At 42.3% G+C, this 20479-nt stretch overlaps 1 protein-coding gene across 2 annotated transcripts in view; it reads left to right on the forward strand.

The window, feature by feature from the left end:
* The first annotated feature begins 16266 nt into the window (after positions 1-16266).
* Positions 16267-20479, forward strand: part of ARHGAP40 (Rho GTPase activating protein 40) — a 39018-nt gene continuing 34805 nt past the window's right edge. Inside the window, exon 1 of one of the 2 annotated variants that reach the window (XM_081867711.1) lies at positions 16267-16681. In XM_081867711.1, the coding sequence (XP_081723837.1) occupies positions 16572-16681 (110 nt within the window). In that variant the 5' untranslated portion in view covers positions 16267-16571. The remainder of the gene's footprint in view (positions 16682-20479) is intronic. The other variant, XM_081867710.1, reaches the window with a different exon arrangement.

The following is a 20479-nucleotide window of genomic DNA, read 5'->3' on the forward strand; positions in this document are numbered from 1 at the left end:
ATTATTAGAAATACATTAACTGATAATTTTTTAATTGATTTTCCAAAAGTTTTAGACAGACAAACAAACACACATCTTAACTGTACTTGATCCAATCTTAGTAACATTGTTAAGTCACTTCCTCAAATCCCCCCTAGCTGAATTTCAGTGTATTTCATTGTAACAGTTTTCCAAAACCAATTTTCTCATAAGATTAACTTAATCACTTAACATCTTTCTTTCTTATCATTTTAACTTTAAACTGTTTATATTTGGACAACTTTTCTGCTGTACTTTATTGGAAGGAGAAAAATAATCATTTCCTTAATAACAATTTAAACAATTTATTCAACAATAACATTATAGCATATGTTTGTTAACTGATGTTTGTTAACTGATGTGGTTAAACAGTTTTTTTTTTAAAAAAAAAAAAACTTAGACTGAGTTTTAGCACACATGAAAACAAATCCTTATTTCCTGATGAATAGCCTTTGGACTGTAATATAACTTAAATAGAAAACCATCTTTAGAAAGATTTTTCCTCCAAAAGCATTTTATATTAAAAATCCGATTTAAATAAAAAAAATCCAATTTAAATTTTTAAAAATCCATTTATTTATTTAAAAAATCATTTATTTTTATCACCCTGCTCAAAGCAAACCATCCTTTGTTCCCATAATGGGTCTCTATCCTTCCTGCTTCTAATCTAGACTGAGGTGGCAGCAAGATGAAGAAAGAGAAGCCGGCCAGCAAAGGCCATACCAAAGCTGTTAGTCACCTTAGGGCTCTCGCTATGTGATTTCTGTCATACAACTCTAGTTGTGTGTCAGACAAAGGGCTGCTTCACATATGCATTCATGCCACTTAGCCATAATGTGACACTTCGAGTATGTGAGCTGTAGCATTTTAATTATAGATGGGAGAAAACTTTCACACTGCCTGATTTTCAGCTCACACAAAGCTTTTCAGCAGAGAGCGTTCACACCTTCAGCTGAGATTTCTGAAATGGCGCTTGTGAAAAGTGTGAATCGTGCTCAACTGGAGATGAAAAATGTCTGGGAATTGTGAACTGGGGTTGGTTGGGAAGATATTCCCCCTGTCCTAGATTCCCCTCCCTGTAAATAATAATGGATATTTGGGGGGAGGGGGGGGGAATGGGAATCTACGCAGTGCTTATGACTCCAACCTAAACGTACATTACTGATTTTACAATGTTTTATTTAAATTCTAGTTAACATATGAAAGTGTGCTATTTGACATATGGCAGAACAATCCCATGCATGCTTACTTTAGATATACGACTCAGTCTGTTCAGTGGACCTTAATCCCAGGTAAGCACACAGAATAATTCAGCCTCAAAAGTATTGTTGCATGCCATCCCAATCTCTGAGCGGGGCGAGATTCCAGGGGTTCCAGGTGCTTATCTAGGGTTCAATTTCCTTGAAATGAGGTACAGCAGAGCCTGTGGCTTCTTTATGACATATGGTTTATTTACACAACCTGAGCCTAAGATGGAGGAGCTCACAGCATTAACACCCTAGTCACAGGCATGGCCAAACTTGGCCCTCCAGCTGTTTTTGGACTACAGTTCCCATCATCCCTGACCACTGGTCCTGTTAGCTAGGGATGATGGGAGTTGTAGTCCCAGAACAGCTGGAGGACCAAGTTTGGCCATGCCTGCCATGGAAAGTTGCTTCTCCCATAGTTACAGCCTTGGATTCTATCAGAAATGGGGGATGGCTCTCACCCTCTGGCTTCTGCATGCTTCTAGTGCAGCTCTCACACACGTCTGGCTATTGTACTCACTACCAGTCAGGTGAAGGGAGGGGGGCACACTCATTTGCCCCTAATTTTATTATATTACGACCATTAACTTGCTGGGGAGCTTATCTACACCTTTCCTCCACTCTTTCCAGGCACGGTCTACGATTTAAAGCTCTCTGTCTGAGCACCCACCTACACCCCCTTTCCTTTTTTTTGGCTAAGGAGTTTTCCACATGAAAGCCTGCTCTTTAAAGCTGTATCGGAGCAAATGTCAATGTGCAGAAAACCCAAACTGATGTTTGCTCCGATTCAGCTTTAAAGAGCAGGTTTCTTTCCTGGAAAAGTGCAAGGCAACCCCCCCCCCAAAAAAAAATGTTCTTGGAAACAGAGCATTAAAGGGTGGACCTCTGCCTGGAAAGAGTGGGGCAAAAGTTACGTGTGGGTAAGCTTGTCTAAGAAGCTTATCTGGCTTGTTCAATAATGGAATCCTCCATTAGATTTCCACCCTTGCTGAATTGAAGTCTAAGAGACTCGGCATCATGCAGGCCGACTGAGCCCCTAAACTCACAACGGTATAAATACCTTAGTTCTGTGCCATGGGGGAGATGTGAAAAGTTTGACCACAAGAGAGGGACAAGGTCAAAACAGCAACACTTGTAGTGGATCCAAACTAGATCCAAGAAAGCAAGCAACAGTTCAGGAGCAATTAAGTCCCCACGAACCCTTTCTAAGTGTAGGCATGCATGTTGGATTTGGGTGTTGTATGTGCCTATTGCACAGTATATGCAGGAATTGTTCTCCAAAGCCATATATGACTTGAACAATGAAGTTGGCCTTGGAGCTGCTGCAAAAATGGGCAAAGAGTTGCTCTTGCTTAGTATAAAAGCCCTAGAGTGAGCCAGGATTATTGTATTGTTAAGTCCTGCTAGCCCAATAGCAGGTGGTCTTCATGTATCATGGAACAGGAAGGATATCCTTTTGCAGTGGGAGATGGATAAACAAAACACCATAGCTTGATTTAAGCTGTGTTTTCCTAGCCAAGCTGAAATCTTGTAGAGAGCTGGCACTTGCAAATAACACCCTTAGCCCAGTCGAAGGAAATCCTGTCCTTTTGTGTTGGAGCCAGGGAGCGGGGTTGGTGTGTATACACATCCGTAGTGGCTGATCTGAAAAGCAGCTGCTTAGATTAGAGAATAGCGTTTTTTTTTAATTACACCTTCACATTAGAGCGCAACAAGATATTATAGCCCTTTACAATTTCTCCACCTAGCTGAATAAGGTCAGGGACTGCATGGTCAGGGGAGCCGGCGTTTGTCCACAGACAGCTTTCCGGGTCATGTGGGCAGCATGACTAAACTGCTTCTGGCGCAATGGAACACCGTGACGGAAACCAGAGCACATGGAAACACTGTTTACCTTCCCGCCGCAGTGGTACCTATTTATTTACTTGCGCTGGCGTGTTTTTAAACTGCTAGGTTGGCAGGGGCTGGGACCAAGCAACAGGAGCTCACCCCGACACAGGGATTCGAACCACTGACCTTCTGACCTGCAAGCCCAAGAGGCTCAGTGGTTTAGACCACAGCGCCACCATGCCAGTATTGATGGTGCCAATATTGATAGGGCAGTGGGTAGCTACACTACAGCCAAAGGCCCCACAGGTCTTCATGGAACTTACCCTTACCTGTACCACTTGGTTGCAGCTTCCTTCTGCACATTACAGATAGGTAGCCGTGTTGGTCTGCCATAGTCAAAACAAAACAAATTCCTTCCAGTAGCACCTTAAAGACCAACTAAGTCAGTTCTTGGTATGAGCTTTCGTGTGCATGAAAGCTCATACCAAGAACTGACTTAGTTGGTCTTTAAGGTGCTACTGGAAGGAATTTGTTTTGTTTTGACTTCTGCACATTGTTATCTTGGGACTGTGTCCGTGATTTTAAGCTTTAGTTCTGACCACGCATACACCTTGATAATTAAAATGCAGGCTGCTTCATTACCAGAACAACCCTATTAGAAACGAAACTGTGTAAAATACCAGAAATGTTCACCAGGACAAAAAATAAATAAAAATGCCTTTCCCAGTTCTGCCCATTTGTTTTCACAGAGAGCAAGTTACTCCTAACAAGCGGAAAGTCTATGAAGAGGGAAAAGGAAGCGTTTTGGGAACCAGGAAACAAAGTTTGGCTGCTGGGCAAGACAGCTGTGAACTTAGATAAACAAATCTCTTGAAGCTTAATCTAACAGCAGCACTCATGCTGTACAGGTGCAGAAAGAATATTGGTTCTATGCATTTTGTTTGTGGTTGGTCTGTTTGTTAAGATGTGAAAAGGTGGAGACAATGGCTGGCCTGAATCCAGAGATTATTCATGTTAAACTTCGCCCTCTCCTCCCATCCCAAAGTAGAACTTCAGCACAGACCCACCTACTGTAAGATCTGTGCAATTGTTTTGCCTGGTGCAGCTTGTGTGTATGATAGTGCATGCGAAGAACAGTTGCTGTGTATGTGTTCCAAAAATCACAATGGCCAGACTAGGTTAACACATGAGCCAGGAAATGGGATGCTGTAGTCCCCTGACTAACAGGATGTTTTCCTGATGCCTTCTTAGAGGCAGCCTTGACAAAACTGATCTAACCATATGCTTGTAATGCTGGACTTGGTCAAATAATTCTAAAAGGCTTTGCACCGTACTCTTTGATTAAAATCAACACACTGGCTTACAGTAAAACATTAAAACATAGTGGGCAGCATCGAGCAGATTTCTTCTTGTGCAATGGCAGCTCTCTTTTTTCTCTTCCACTGCAGCCCCCTTGTGCAGCCCCACAAATTTGCTCCAAGGAAATGGCTAGTGGTCAGGGATGATGGGAGTTGTTGTTGAGACTTATTACTGTAAAAAGCTAGTGATAAATGAAAACAATAATTCATGTGGTGCTGTGGTCTAAACCACTGAAGCTCTTGGTCTTGCCGATCAGAAGGTCAGCAGTTCGAATCCCCGCAACGAGGTGAGCTCCCGTTGCTCTGTCGTAGCTCCTGCCAACCTAGCCGTTTGAAAGCATGCCAGTGTAAGTAGATAAATAGGTACCACTGTGGCAGGATGGTAAACGGTGTTTCCGTGTGCTCTAGTTTCCATCACAATGCTCCATTGTGCCAGAAGTGGTTTAGTCATGCTGGCCACATGATCCAGAAAGCTGTCTGTGGACAAACGTTGGCTCCCTTGGCCTGAAAGCGAGACGAGCGGCGCAGCCCCATAGTTGCCTTTGACTTGACTTAACCATCCAGGGGTCCTTTACCTTTTACTTTTAGAGAGAAGTACCAGAAGAACTTCCTGTTGTCTTAAAAGTGGGACAACCCTCCCTGATCTTGTAATACAGGTTACATGATTTTCTTTTATTGATTAGCATGAATCATTTTGTTTCATATTGGGATTACTGTTTGGATTTGTGAACTGTTTTAAGTGCCTTGAAGCAAAGAGAATAAATCAGATAAATAGACATCCCCTATGACGAGAATGTATTTTATTATTAAGCAAAGGCACTGTTCATTGCACAGCACTCCTTCTACAAACCAGATTTCCCTTTTCATTGTTTTGTTTTAAAGGCCCTTCTTTATCGCACTGTACATGCATAAAGGGTAAGGTAAATCACCTTACCCTTAAATTATCTAAATCACATGCATAGGTGTGATTTAGATAAGTAAGAGGAATACTTTCCTCCCTCCCTCTAACTAAAATGTAAGGCAAAGCCCTCAATTTCATTTTGCGTGCCATTTTGTAGTATAGAACTTCTGTCTATGTATTTCAGTAAAATTGCCTCACTGTGTGGGAAGTTGCGGCTTTGGTGTGCCAGCTAGCCTTCTCCTCATACCAGTTTGTCAGCTTTCGAAAAGGTTCACCCTTCCCACACCAAAGAAACTGGCTGTTGTCCAAAGAACAAACCTGTAGGGTGGCATTTAATTCCCAGAGAAACCAATACTCACTCTCTTTCTCTCTCTCTTTAACCCACAGGGAGCTGGAGGTGAGATTGCTTTTTGATAACATTTGCATGTTGTGGTTGCCTTCCTCACTTCTCTGAAACAAAATGGCTTCCTACAGTAGGCTCAATTAATTATTTTATTATTATTCTTTACTTCACTCTATTTCAGGGTGGGCATAAATGGAATCCCTCGCCCTCCCAGCGACAAGGATCCCTTTGTGGGACTCTTATGGCTGCAGTGGTCTTCTGATCATCAGCAATCTTGGGACTTCACAGATGCTATGCTTCTAAGGCATCTGCCAAGAATCCTAGGAATTACAGTTTAAGGATGCTGGAGGTTGTAGCTCTGCAAGATGTAAACTATACTTGCCAGGATTCCTTGCTGGGGAAGAAGGGGATGATGTACTTTTAAATTTATGACATGTGTGCAGCCTTAATTGGAACGGTTGCTGTGGTGTGCAGTCAGCAAAATTGCCTTCTAGTTCCGCATGTTATGGGGTGCAGGGGAGCGGTGGAGGTGGAAGGAAAGGTAAAGGGACCCCTGACAGTTAAGTCCAGTCGCGAACGACTCTGGGGTTGTGGCGCTCATCTTGCTTTACAGGCCAAGAGAGCAGGCGTTTGTCCACTCTGCAGACAGTTTTTCCAGGTCATGTGGCCAGTGTGACTAAGCAATGGAACACCGACACCAGAGCAGCGCACGGAAACACCGTTTACCTTCCTGCTGGAGCGTTACCTGTTGATCTACTTGCACTTTTTGGCATGATTTCGAACTGCTAGGTTGGCAGGAGCTGGGACTGAGCAACGGGAGCTCACCCCATCGTGGGGATTCGAACTGCCGACCTTTGGTTGGCAGGCCCAAGGCTCAGTGGTTTAGACCACAGCGCCACCCGCTTCCCCGGCAGTGGAAGTACCTGCTTCCGTTGTGCTGGAAGGTTCTGTGTGACTGCAGATGAGGTGCTTTGCATGCAGAAGGTCCCAGGTCCCATCCTCTGCATGTCTAGTAGATGCAGCTGGGAAAGACTTCTGCCTGAAGAGCTGCTGTCATTCAGAGTAAACAATACTGGACTAGATGGACAAATAGTGTGATTTAGTAGAAGGTAACTTATGCCTGTGTTAATGTTGGTTTTATTATTTAGATTTACATGGCACCCATCAATAGCATTTTCTAGGCTTGCCAAGGCTTATTTGGGCGTAGAATAGTCAAGGAGGGTGTAGTTTGTCTGCCTAGGATTGTGTTGTTCACTCTGTTCTGGATGGGACTTGCACACCTCCTAAAGGAGCAGGTTTGCAGGCAGGTTTTCCTGTCAGTGGCCTCCCTTTTTCCATTCCCTAATTTTTCTGTGGAAAATTTTCCATTTCATAATTTCCAAATTAGGTTCCCCGTCCTAGAGAGTAACCCATTGCCTATGGGCCAGATTTTGACCCAGCATGGGTCCCAGTTTGGTCTGCAATGCCATTTTCCCCAAAACCACACCCACCTGCCCCTATACCTGATATCACACACCATGTGGCATCATAATGGGGCAGGTAGAGACGTAGCTGGATTGAATGCACGGCTGAGTTCTACATCATCTGTGGCACAGTGCGCCTTAGAGCAGTTCAGACTGATTCATCAGCTACTATCTGTTCTAGACCTTGCCTCAGTCGTCCTTGCTCTCGTCACCTCCATTTGAATATGGCAATGTGTTGTATGTGGGGCTGCCTTAGGAAACGGTTCTGTAAATGCAGCAAGTTGTTCAAAACACAGCCTTGAAGCTGCTAACTGGGACCAGTTAGTGGATAACATGGCTTGAGTGCTGGCTTTCAGTTTGTTTCTGGGCTTAATTTAGTTCTGGTGCTTACCTTTCAAAGCCTCTCTGGGTTTGAGACAAATCTGAAGTCCTATCTCCATGTGAACTTGTAGAAATACTGAGGTCCTCTTCGGAGACCATCACCTGAATGCCTCTACCATTGGAGGTACAGTGAGGGGGCATTTTGGGTAGTGGTGCTGTGGTCTAAACCACAGAGCCTAGGGCTTGCCAATCAGAAGGTCGGCGGTTCGAATCCCTGCAATGGGATGAACTCCCGTTGCTCGGTCCCTGCTCCTGCCAACCTAGCAGTTCGAAAGCACGTCAAAGTACAAGTAGATAAATAGGTACCACTCCAGTGGGAAGGTAAATGGCATTTTTGTGCGCTGCTCTGGTTCGCCAGAAGCGGCTTAGTCATGCTGGCCACATGACCCGGAAGCTGTACGCCGGCTCCCTCAGACAATAAAGCAAGATGAGCACTGCAACCCCCGAGTCGTCCGCGAATGGACCTAATGGTCAGGGGTCCCTTTACCTTTTTACCCTGCTTGTGAAACCATCTCTCTCCCAACTGGCAGTGACTCTGATGACACTTCAGTGACAGGCAAATGTAGTCCTTATTTTCCCAGGCCTTTTAAGTTAAACTGTTAGTCCTGGCAATTGGATCAGTGATGGTTGTAAATGGTAGGTTGTTGTTGTTCTGTAAGAGTTCTTCTATTTATTTTTTGTTAGTGTAAGCTACCCTTGAAATGTGGATGGAGGGTGAGGTAAAAATATGTAAAGCAAACAGCATGTCACAAACTAGCTGTCTAAGCTGCATTGGGTGTCTCGGCATATAGATCTTGCAGTCTCTACAACGCTAAAACTCTCAAATATGGGGCAGAGCTGTGCCATTTCATAAATATGGGGCAGAGCACATAGCAAGCCAGGAAGTGGAATGAAAAGCAGCATAACTGCCATTCACTAGAGCGTGCCAGGCTATAATGTATGTATTTTGTCATGTGCATACTTTTCATTGTAGTATGTCAGCATGAAAGCTTTTATTATGAGGCAGGAAGAACATAATATATGAAATTATCTTCAGTGCTATGCTGATCAAAAGCTACCAGTTTGTAGACTTGAAGACTATTTGTGCATTGCTCCTCAGCAGTTTAATAAGTGTTCAGTTTTAATAGGTAAGAGTGGCACCCTTCTATAACTTTTGTATTTCTGAAAAATGAAATTTGGGTGGAGACTAAACAATCCCAAATGATTGGCTGAGGTTCACTGGTATGCTGTTGGGATCTGCGAGAAAGGAATTTGAATTCTGTGCCATAAAATCCTACAACCCCAGAAGACTGGGTCTGTGAAAAGAGCTAGTTATTGAGGTTTGGTCCATTTACAGAAAAGGGACACGGGTGGCACTGTGGATTAAACCACAGAGCCTAGGACTTGACGATCAAAAGGTCGGCGGTTCGAATCCCCGTAACAGGGTGAGCTCCCGTTGCTTGGTCCCTGCTCCTGCCAACCTAGCAGTTCGAAAGCACGTCAAAGTACAAGTAGATAAATAGGTACCGCTCCGGCGGGAAGGTAAACGGCATTTCCGTACGTTGCTCTGGTTCACCAGAAGCAACTTAGCCATGCTGGCCACATGACCCGGAAGCTGTACGCCGGCTCCCTCGGCCAATAAAGTGAGATGAGCGCCGCAACTCCAGAGTCGGCCACGACTGACCTAATGGTCAGGGGTCCCTTTACCTTTACATTTACAGAAATGTGCAATACTTGCCTAAACACCTCATTGGTTGTATGGATTGCTTTTTGGCATCTAGTGGGAGAGTCAGGTTGGGCTCAGAATATTAGGAGGAGAAGAGGTGGAAAAAGGAAGCCTCAATGACTAGACCATCTAAATGGATGCTTCATGCTGCTTCAGAGTAGTCTGTTTCCCAACAAATGGAAGACTAACTCCAATTGTTGAGGATTTTGTTTAATCTGCTTACAGTGATTTCCCTATGGTTGCTAGAACTGTGCGTCACTATCAAAAGTGAGATCCTGTAAACTCCATGTCTGATACCAGATCTTGCACTGGAGAATCAAATTGCATGGCCAAAAGTCAAAGCAGCCATATGCATGCACAGGGGAGAAAAAACATACCGTGCCTGAGCTTTATTTTGCTGTTTCCTTCATTGCAGTTCCTACTTCCAAAGCTGCCGCTCCAGTTATAAACCAGCTTGCCCTTTTAAGAGCAAGAACTGCAGCAGCAGAACTGCAGCAGTGCCCATGTGTGCACATAGTGACCTGGTTTGCACATACAGTAACAAATTAAACTGTGATTTATTACACCATGGTTTGTTCGAACATCTGAATCTTGTTCAGCAGCTCAACTGTGATGTGCGTGCTGCAACCAACTATGATCTGTAGCCATGGTTTGTTATTGGCTTATAAACCTTAGTTTTAACTATGGCTTGGTGTTGCGTGTGAACCAGGCCATTGCTTCTTTAGACCACAGGCCTTATTTGATGCTTCTGAGTTTCAAGATCTCAAAATGGAGTGAAGTTTCTGGAGTTTTTGCCATGATTTTGCCGGTAGGTTCCAAAACCTGACCAGGATTTTTTTCCCCTAATAGCAACCTTTTGCATCACAATTGACTGGCCTCTTGCTTGTTGCTATGTATATGTGATAGGAACTGCCAATGCAGTGTTAGGCAGATCCAAAAGTGTCCATAGGTTCGTTTTGACAAATGGGCAGGTTCCCCTACCTGTAAAATTGCTTGACATTATATGATGTTGGGGGATTTGTGCCTGCCCAAATGCAAGTACTATTGCACATGAAAAATCAGGAGTCTTCTCTAAGCTGTGTCAAATGGATTGTTCTTTTGCCACAGGGCTTACACCCAACATTATTTAAACTTGGCGCTTCAAAACAAACCTTGAACAATGGCTAAGGAAAGTAGGGGATATTATGGTGATGAAGAATTGCATGTCATATCTGCCTTTCAGAGGGAAGAATGAAAACAATCCAGATTTTTCAACAAAACTGGTTGTTGTTTTTATTTTGTATTGGAACAACAACTACAGAAGGAATGAAGTGATACATGCGGGCATTCTCACTCTGATATGACAGTATTTGTCATACGATAGGTGCTTGCTGCATGATTGAAATGATATTTTGTAATTATGAAATCAATTTAAGATAAAAGAAATGTGAAGAAAAAAGCGTGCATACCTTAAACCATAAAAACAACAACGAAAAGTTTTTTCTGCCTCATAGCTTCCTCTTACTAAGTTCTTCCTCAGGCATTAAAAATGTCTTATGTGGTTTAAGTTTCAATATTGATCAAAGTTACAAGGCACGGGTTCATGTTTGGACAGGCATGCTGTAAGGCTGAAATCAATGAAACAGGAAATATAGATCATAACTCTCCTCCATGTGTTCCAAAGTCCTAGTTTTTATATGAGCTTGTGGGGCTGCTGTATGGTTCCCCAGTATGCCATGGTATTTGTACTCTTTGGGGTGCATGAATTTTTGGATAGTTTTCTTCACGACTCCACTCTCCGAGCCTGGTTATCTATCATGCAAACCCACCGTCCCTTTTTAAAGGAGCGACTCTGGGTGGTTGTTCAGACTGTGGTTCAAAGGCCACATTGGTGTGCTGCCCTACAACCCTGCTCTCTCATGAGTGAAGATAGCTGAGTTATATAATAATCTGGACGCCATTTTTCTGTGAAAGCTCACACTTACAGAGTACATGACCTTGTGTGATGTGAGTTCCCTGATAAGGATCCATGGGAATGACTACTTTTCCCTTCAAGCCTGAGGGACAAATGAGCTTTTTAAAGGATTCCCTCAAGAGGAATTCTGGCATCAGTCACCTGTTTATTTGGAAAAGGCATAGGATCTTTGTACAGGAGAGATGGTATAAAACCCAAAAGGAGATATTGACATAAAGTGTGGAAAATCTCTTATCTCTCCAAGCACTTTTCCCTTCCTTAAGCGTGAAACTGTGTCACACCTTGATTAAATTGGATAGAGCCACTAGGGAACTTGATAAATTCAAATTTGGTTTGTGTGCTGAGTTTCGCCATTCCCCAGTTGGGAATTGGCTTTTAACTGAGAGCTGTATAGCTGCCTGATGTGTACCAGTGGGCAGCATATATATATGGCCTTTCCTGTCTCACCTTCATCTCCATCTGCTAGTAACTTGCTTATATTATAAATACAAGTTCTTTGCTTCTAAAGAGCAGTGCGCTTATTCCCCACCTAAAGACCTAATCTTCTGTTTGTCACATAACACGCTGGTGCTTTTAAAGCAGCTTAGGAGTCTCCATATGGAGGCACATTATGCGCTCCGTCATGCTGCTCTGGGCTGTGTGATCTGATTAGGTTTTCTGCACTTAGGAGAGCCAAACCTCTTTTAGCAATTGGATTGAGGAGGCGAAGGCCTCAATGACTATGGCGCTTTTCGCTTGCTGCATGTTTTGCTTAAGCGGTTTTGAAGGAACGTCGCCGCTGGACTTCTTCAAGCAGCACCCAGGGCTAAAGTGACAATAGTGCTTCCAGGCACCAAATCTGTGGTGGTATGGATCACACTCATCCATGTTGTGGCGTTTGACACTGGTAAGTGGAGGGAGATGCATGGCACGATGGGATTGAAGCTGGAAAGTTTTTACCCAACTATCAAAGGCTTGCCACTCTATTTTACTCTTCTACCATCCCTGGCTGACAAAATATTTTTTAATTCCCCCCCCCTACAAACTCAGTTTTAAGATGTTTTCTGAGGATCCCCTTTCACCACCTCACCCCACCCCCACTATTCATATTGTAATATTCACTATTCATATTGTAATATCTTGCAAGTTAAGCCGTATCATTAAAAACCACAAACCACTGTGATCACCAGATACCATGATGGTACTCCATTCTGTTCTCTCTCACCACTCAGTACAGTGGTACCTTGATTCTCAAACACCTTGGTTCCCAAACTCCAAAAACCCAGAAGTGTTCTGGTTTGTGAACGTTTTTCGGAAGCTGAACATTTGATACAGCTGTCAGCTATTGTTTCCAGGGTGCCTGCACCAATCAGAAGTTGCACCTTTGGTTTTTCAAACATTTCTGAAGTCAAACAGAGTTCCAGAATGGATTAAGGTGCAACTGTATTTGGTGCTTTTGTTTTAGCTATTTATTTTGTGTTTTTGTTTTTGAGGCTTTTCTGGTTAATTTGTTTTTTGTGACTGTGTGGAACCCAGTTCAGCTACTGATTGATTGATTGATTGTGTGACTGCGGAAATGGATAAAAGCCCTCATCCAAACAATGACTATCATCAGTGCAGGTACGAAAAAATAACCATTTTTATTTTTGTCATCTACAATACGGTCTTATTTATTTTATAGTACAGTACATTGATTATTGCTTTCATTTTATGGATCAGTGGTCTCATTGGACAGCAAAATTCATGTTAAATTGCTGTTTTAGGGGTTGTGTTTAAAAGTCTGGAACGGATTTATCCGTTTTGCATTACTTTCTATGGGAAAGCGCGCCCTGGTTTTGGAACCCTTTAGTTTTGAAATGGACTTCCGGAACAGATTAAGTTTGAGAACCAAGGTACCACTGTATTCTTTGCCCACTGAGCATGCCCCATCTGGGGTTTGGGTGGCATCTTTCCCTTTAGGATGTTCTTCTCCCCCCAAAAAGTTTTTTTAAAAAACTTCAAGCGTTTTGTTTCCCTAAGCCTGCTGATGATTCCTCCCATTTGTGCATTGGTGGTGCTGTTTCGATTACGTAGTGTAAGAATGTACCCTCAGAAAGTGAGTTTACTATTAGTATATGGACATTTGTGAGGAAGTGGTCCTGTGACTGGATTTTCACAAGAGCACTCTGTCCTCTAAATAATAGTTTACTCAGGGCAGACCGTCCACCTCAAAATAATTGTGCAAATCAGCCCTGTAATCTGTTGCTCGCATTTGCTTTTTAGTTTGTGTCAGATATAATGATGAAAAGGTTTCACAAACCACTGTAGTCAACCATGATTAGAAGAGAAGAATTAAATGAATAGGGAGCATCATGCACAATATTTGAGAAGTTAAAGTTGCATTGTGGAAAATATTATTCCATCTCAAAATAGTTGTGTGAAACGACTCCAAATTCTTCCTGTTGTTGTTGTTGTTGTTGTTGTTGTTCCTTTTCTAAAGTCACTGTATATTTTCATTGACATGATTATTTCCAGGACACCTTGCATGCTGCGAGTGGCTTGCAAACTGAATTTTTTTATTAGAAAAAACAAAACAAAACATTGAGATGGGAAGGAGTTGTGCAATGTAATGGAGATTTGGGGACACGGAGGAGGTTGCAACAGGGCAGTGGGAGAAGCTGTTAACTGGAGCAGATGTAGAGGAATATGAGGAATTGGAAGAATTTTAATAGGCAGGGCCAAGTAGAAGGTAGTGAGGCTGCACCAGCTCTCCCAAAATCAGACACTTGTAATAATTCAGTGGTGGTGGTTTGGAGTAGCCACCAATTTTTGGACTAAAATTTACGCAAGGGTGCTTTGTTTGGGAATTTGAATGACCCAGGCAAGATGATAACCGTATAGCACAATTTGAAAGAGATGTTTAATTTGTAAGTAGTCATGGAAGTTTTGAATTGCCTTCCCAGGAAGTGTTGGATCTAGAAATGAATTAATGCCCATTGCACTGTTGTATTATTGGAAGAGTGGTGCAGTTGTGGATATGCAGGAATCTAACATACCGGAACGCTGCAATACATTTTGCAGGTGTAGCAGCAGCTGGCCTGATCTACTGTAATGAATTGTTAGGGAAACAAATCGATGGATCACTCGATGCATTTTAGGTGTCTCTTATTGCTAAACCTACCCAATTATTTTTTTTCTATGGAAATGCAAAGTTTTAACATAATGTGCACTATTATTAGATGTTTCATGAGTTATTTGAACATGCTTTATTGGGAACCTGCTTTACAAAGATTTTAAAATGATCACCCATGCATGCACAGTGCCTATCTTTTCTAGACAACACATCCTGTGTTCCCTTAGGTACAGCATGTACAGTATTTTTAAGTTACAGGTGTGCTTGGATTCACAGAAAATAGTGGCAGACTTTTCACTGTTTAATTGCCTGCTGCATTTGTTTTCCCACTTGTGTTTTCGTTTTTCTAATGCGAAAATTGCAGCAAGGATAACATCCGCACTGTCATATAACTCTTGTTCTTGCATGTTTCAAGGCTGTGGATCTTACTGGGCTTTCTATACCTAGAGGACTAAATACTTCACTTAAAATCTTAAATTCACATTCGGAATACTGCAAGAAAGACTTCAGTGGATAACCCGAAGTTCTAGTATTACCTGAGATTGCTACACCTGAAAAAATGAATTGCAGCATTCCAGTACGTTACATTTCTCCCTGTCACTTTCTCAGTCGCACCCTAAGAGCCTTTCCTTAAAGTAACAAATATCTGTGTGTTGGGAAAAGATGTTGCTTGAGCCGTCTTTCTCTTTAATGCGTGAGAGAGTTGGCATCTGATTAAGAAGTAAAATAAATATTTACAAGATGTCATGTTATACCAGCAGGCATTGATATAAGGGAAAGGTGCCATTTTACATATTTTAAGGTTGCTTCTCTTGTGAAATACATAGAGGGGTGTGTGGGTGTGTGTGGGTGTGTGTGAGAGAGAGAGAGAGAGAGAGCACGCATACTATTATTTATTAGATTTCATACCCACCCTTCACCATAAGGTCCCAGGGAAGGTTACAACAAAATGATTCTGAAACAAAATGGTCACAACCATAAATTAAAAGAAGTGTTCAAATGCCGACTTCATTATACATCTGTAAGCGCCATGCGAAAACGTTCTTCTTCAACCAGGCCTTCGGCTGATTAACAGTCTATGCCCTTTTAAATGTGGTTGCAAGAGGGTGTGTGGTTTTGTTTTGTTTCTGGTTATGTTCTTCGTGGTTTTATTCTGTATTTTATGCTGTGAATTGCCCTGAGATCTTCAAATGAAGGATGGTATACACATTTAATAAGTAATAATAATAGTCATAACAAAACAGCTTCATTTGTAAAACAATCACATTTATTAACAAAATGCAAACATTTAAAATATAAATCTATAAAGTCAGTTAAAAATAGTTCTGAGACAGATGCAGACTGGGATCATGATCTCCACTTAAAAGACTTGTTGAAAACATGTGGGATATGTTTATCATAAGGAGATCTGGGGTTCCTACACATCATATATTTAAAGTACATCCCTACCAAAAACCCTGGGAACTTTACCCCTCCGAGAGCTACAATTCCCAGCACAAACTACAGTTTCCAGTTTTTACTTCTGCAGGGTAGAGGGAGAGAAGAGAAATCTATTTTAAATGTATGGTGTGCACAGCCAAATTGTGAAGAAGCAGACTTCAGACAAAGGCACTGTGCCGTCTTTTTGAGTAGTGTGTGTGTGTTTATACAACCTTGTCTTTTTGGATCTTCTAGTTGTGGGCATGACTTCTGGAGCTGTATCAGAGCCTTTAAAGTGTAATATTTAAGCTTTTCACTCCCTGCTGTCTGACTACCAAAAGTAACTGTCTGTACCCTGATAGCATTTGTCGGGGCTAAACTTGGTTGTAGATTGACCTGGTATGGACAGGTATTTCCCGTTTTGTTCCCGCCTCGCAGCCGACAAGAGATTGCCCAAAAGCAGTCAAAGTTTGGATTCTGCTGGCTTTGCCTGTCACCGGTAAAGCCTTGCATTTCCAGCTTGTGCCTTCCTTATGAGCCTTCCAAGCCTGAGGTGGCTGATGACTGTTCTTGGACCGAAGTCATGGGTATGCTGGCTAGATTTTTATCTCTCCGTTCTCACCCTGCCATATATGAGGAGAGAAGGAGGAGGAGGATTTGCCGTCTAATTAGCAACATTCCTGAGACGTGACTGGGTGGTGCTGCAGCCCTGTTGCGTTTGCTGCAGTCAGCTGCTCAACAATCCAAAAGTGTTCCAGGAACTTACTCTGTTCTGGGACTATTTGAAGAGAGACACAGATGGACTGGTGGTTGGTGTTTCTCTCTGCCGAGAAGAGCAATTTGTACTCTGTATAAAGGAATATGGATAAATTTGGAAAGCATGGCAGGTCCGGATTTGTTAGGACTCGCATTCCTAGACCTCAGGTCCTACTGCAGCCAATCCAGCCTTCTGGTCATCCAGGTGTTTGCAGGTAATTCTCACACCTTTGTTTTGGGATGCCTCCTTTTTGGTGATTTACACTAGCGTAGAAGGTGGCATGGAGTTAGGAAGACAGTATTGTGCTCTGCTGGTAGTGTGATCAAATGGGAAATCCCAAACTTAAGGGACTAATAAAACTCAGTACGCAAAAATTGTAGCAAATACTGGTAATTGATATCGCTTATTTGTTTGTTTGTTTGTTTGTTTGTTTTGCAATAGCAGTCTAAATTGGTGCATTTTAAAAGAGCTTCTTAGTAGGCTGTTTTAGGAAATGCAAAAAGTTGTTTCAGTGTTAGAAACTGCTGCATAAACCCTTATTAAAGAAATGATAACTTGTCTTGGAAACTGTTTCTGAGTAAAGGGAAGTAAAAGGGATAGCATAACTTCTAATGGACTGAAATTTCCTCAATCATAGTTTAGAGCCAAATGTGGATGTGCGCCCAGAGTTTTTATATAAGATATACATAGGCTACATTTCTCAGCGCCTTTGTTTGCTTGTTGGTTCCAGTGAAAGCAGCTGGACAAGCTTCCAAGGAGATATACTTAGGATCACAGTGTCAGTATATTCATTGTGGTATTGTGGATATTTAGTCAACTATCATGCACTCTGACTTGGGAAATACTTTCCATTTCCCATATTAATATAAGGCAGATTGATACATCAATACAAGTTTGGTAGTTTTGTTTTTGTTTTGACAGGCATTTGTTACCAGGAGTTTTTTCTTTGCTTTATATACTTCTCGTTCTAACAGGCTAGTTTTGGGATTTTTGGTGGGGAAGTCGTGACTGAAGGATGGGCTTCTGGGAAATTGTCAAGAAGCAATGGCAAATAAAATAAGAGGAGGGTCTACTTCATTTTGAAATCTTTAGATGGCGCAGTTTAAGATGACTGTTTTTTTTTTTTATTTAAAAAATCTTGAAAGTGTTTATAAGGGTCTCAATTTCAATATATCTGTTGTTGTTTTTGCCTCAGACTGCATCACGTATGGGATTTTAGTACAGTGATACCTCGGGTTAAGTACTTAATTCGTTCCAGAGGTCCGTTCTTAACCTGAAACTGTGCTTAACCTGAAGCACCACTTTAGCTAATGGGGCCTCCTGCTGCTGCCACGCTGCCGGAGCCCGACCTCTGTTCTTATCCTGAAGCAAAGTTCTTAACCCGAAACACTATTTCTGGGTTAGCGGAGTCTGTAACCTGAAGCGTATGTAACCTGAAGCATATGTAACCCGAGGTACCACTGTATTAACCAAAGCCTGATGATGGAAATTCAAATATACTGCTTAAATTGAAATCATGCATGCATGCATGTAAGTCACCCAGTGCTTGCATAATGAATACTCTGTTACGTATTTGCAGGCATGATTGATGGTGCCTGTGACTACATGATGCTTGCAAAATGATATGCCAAAAATCCCAATAGTTTAATTGCTCTTCCGAATGGCCACATGTTCAATTAGTGTCCTAGTAACCACAGCATCCGTACTGGATTGCCATTAAGATGCCTAGCCTTGTTGAACCCCGCAGTCTTCAATGCTGTCCTTTCCAAGAACTGTTACTAAGGCTGTGGTTATTGATCCAGATTCCCTTGCATCATCTCCCACTCCTCCTCACCCTTCCAAATTCAGGTTGAGGAAGCCTGTATTTCTAGTGTCAGCATGCTGACTGAGTGCCAGCTGTGCTGCATTTTCTCGCAATTCAAAAAAACCTGACTCGGTCACATTCCACAAGGTGACCAAACTTCATGCAGAAACTATTTGGTGCATTTTTGTGGCGGGGTTAACTTGTCTTCGAGATAAGCCTTAAAATAAACACCTATCCCTTTTTCTCTTTGTCTGTGACCCTGAATTTAACCCCATCTGTACATCTCGCTTCAAAGAAGATGTACTGCTAAGTGGCAGGTGCAGCGCTGAAGTCTGGATTTGGTTTTGTGAGCCAAACTGACCCCTCTCCATCTGGGGGTGGGGGGGAAATGGTGACTGCAAGGAGCTTATGGATCTGTGCTTTTAATTTGCATGGCCCGCAAATCTCTTTCAGCATGCAGCTTAAGTGGATCCTTCTTGGGTTCTGTTTTGGTGGCCTTGGAAATAGTTTATTCCTCCGCTGTTTACATCATTCCTTGCTAATCACTGAGCCGGAATAGTTTCTGTTTCCCAATGTTCTTGAGCAGCAAATGCTTCCCAAAAATGGGCGGTGGGGGAGAGAGAGAGAATGCCTCCATTGTTATATGGTAGAAATTTGGTCACCTCTGAAGGATGGGGTTGCAAAACCGTATTAAATTATATGATAGGTTTTGTACTGATCAAGTTAGTTGCATAACAGTCTAAACAGGCTTTCACCAGCCAAACACCCTCCAGCTGTTTTGGACTACAAGTCCCATCAGCCCTGCATCAATGCACCAGCTGGGGCTGATGGGAACAGTAGTACAAAACAGCTGGACGGCAGTGGGCTGGTCTAAATATGGTGGGAAACGCTTTCTGTCTAAGAATGAAAAAGGGGAATTTGTACATTCTACGTATCATACTGTCTGGTGGAAGAGCATGTTAGACATGTATCAAAATGACTACAAGGCCTGATATTCAAAGCACATGCTGTTTAAAACGCAACTGGAAAACGGTGGTTACCCTGCCAAACTTGTGAGGTGTGGGAAGTGACGAAGGCCTCCTTTGGAAAGAAATTCCAGAGGGGTTTGGTGGAGGGGAGAGGAAGGAATCATAAAGGTTCCTCTTTGAAAACCTTTCAGATTCTGACTTTCTTTTCATTTCAGTGGCACCAGTAGTGTCCCATTAGGCCTCTCAGTGAATTTTAGAAACAGAGAATTGTGGAGTTGGAAGGGACCACGAGGGTCATCTAGTCCAACCCCCTGAAGTTCAGGAATCTTTTGCCCAGCGTGTGGCTTGAACTCACAACCCTGAGATTAAGAGTCTCATTCTCTACCGACTGAGGAAAGGAATGCAACTTCCTCTCTCCCTGGATCACTCCTACACTTGCCAGGGAAAGTCTACCACACATCTCGGTGTATGTATTAGTTATGCATTGGCTGACTAGCATGAGTTATAACACCCTGCAGGGTCAGACAGAGGATATTATAAGTATTGAAACAGCGTGCTCAGCTGCTTTTGAACCCTTTGTTTCTTTGTTTCATAATATTTATACAGTATACCGTTTGATTGTAATCTTTTATTGTATTGGAATTTTATTTACAACATAACATAAACCCCCATCCCCCCAAAACACACATCCACCCTCGTTAAATGTGAACATACAGTGAGGATAACATACAACAATACAAACAACCAAATAAAAGACTTCTGTTTGATTGTAAAAAACACACACAAAAGAATAAGCAAAAAGAATAAAACAATAAAGTGATCAGTCAAGAACAGCTATATAAAACAAAACAATAAAAATAAAATTAATGATAAGAGAAGCAGAGATTAAAACACATGTCAGAATTCTAGATATCTTAGTAGGCTTGCCTAAACAAAACTGTTTTTACAAGGTGCCAAAAAGTGAAAGTGCCTGCCTGATGGCAACAGGCAGGGAGTTCCATACTAAAAGATTAATTTCTTACTAATGCAGAAGGAGTATTGTGTGGCAGCTATGTAACACTGCCGTTTTCGCAGATTGAAGTGGTCAAGTGGTCATGTAAGGGGTAAGGTGGTCCTGTAGGTAAACCAGTCCCAAGCTGCGACAGGGTCTCACTTCTGCCAGCAATCGTGCTGTACCAATTTGCACACTAACTTTAGCTTCTTCAGCCTGGATAGCTCAGTTGGTGGGAGCATGGTGCTG

This window comes from Podarcis erhardii, assembly GCF_964252035.2.
Source record: "Podarcis erhardii genome assembly, chromosome: 6".
Classification (NCBI taxonomy): domain Eukaryota; kingdom Metazoa; phylum Chordata; class Lepidosauria; order Squamata; family Lacertidae; genus Podarcis; species Podarcis erhardii.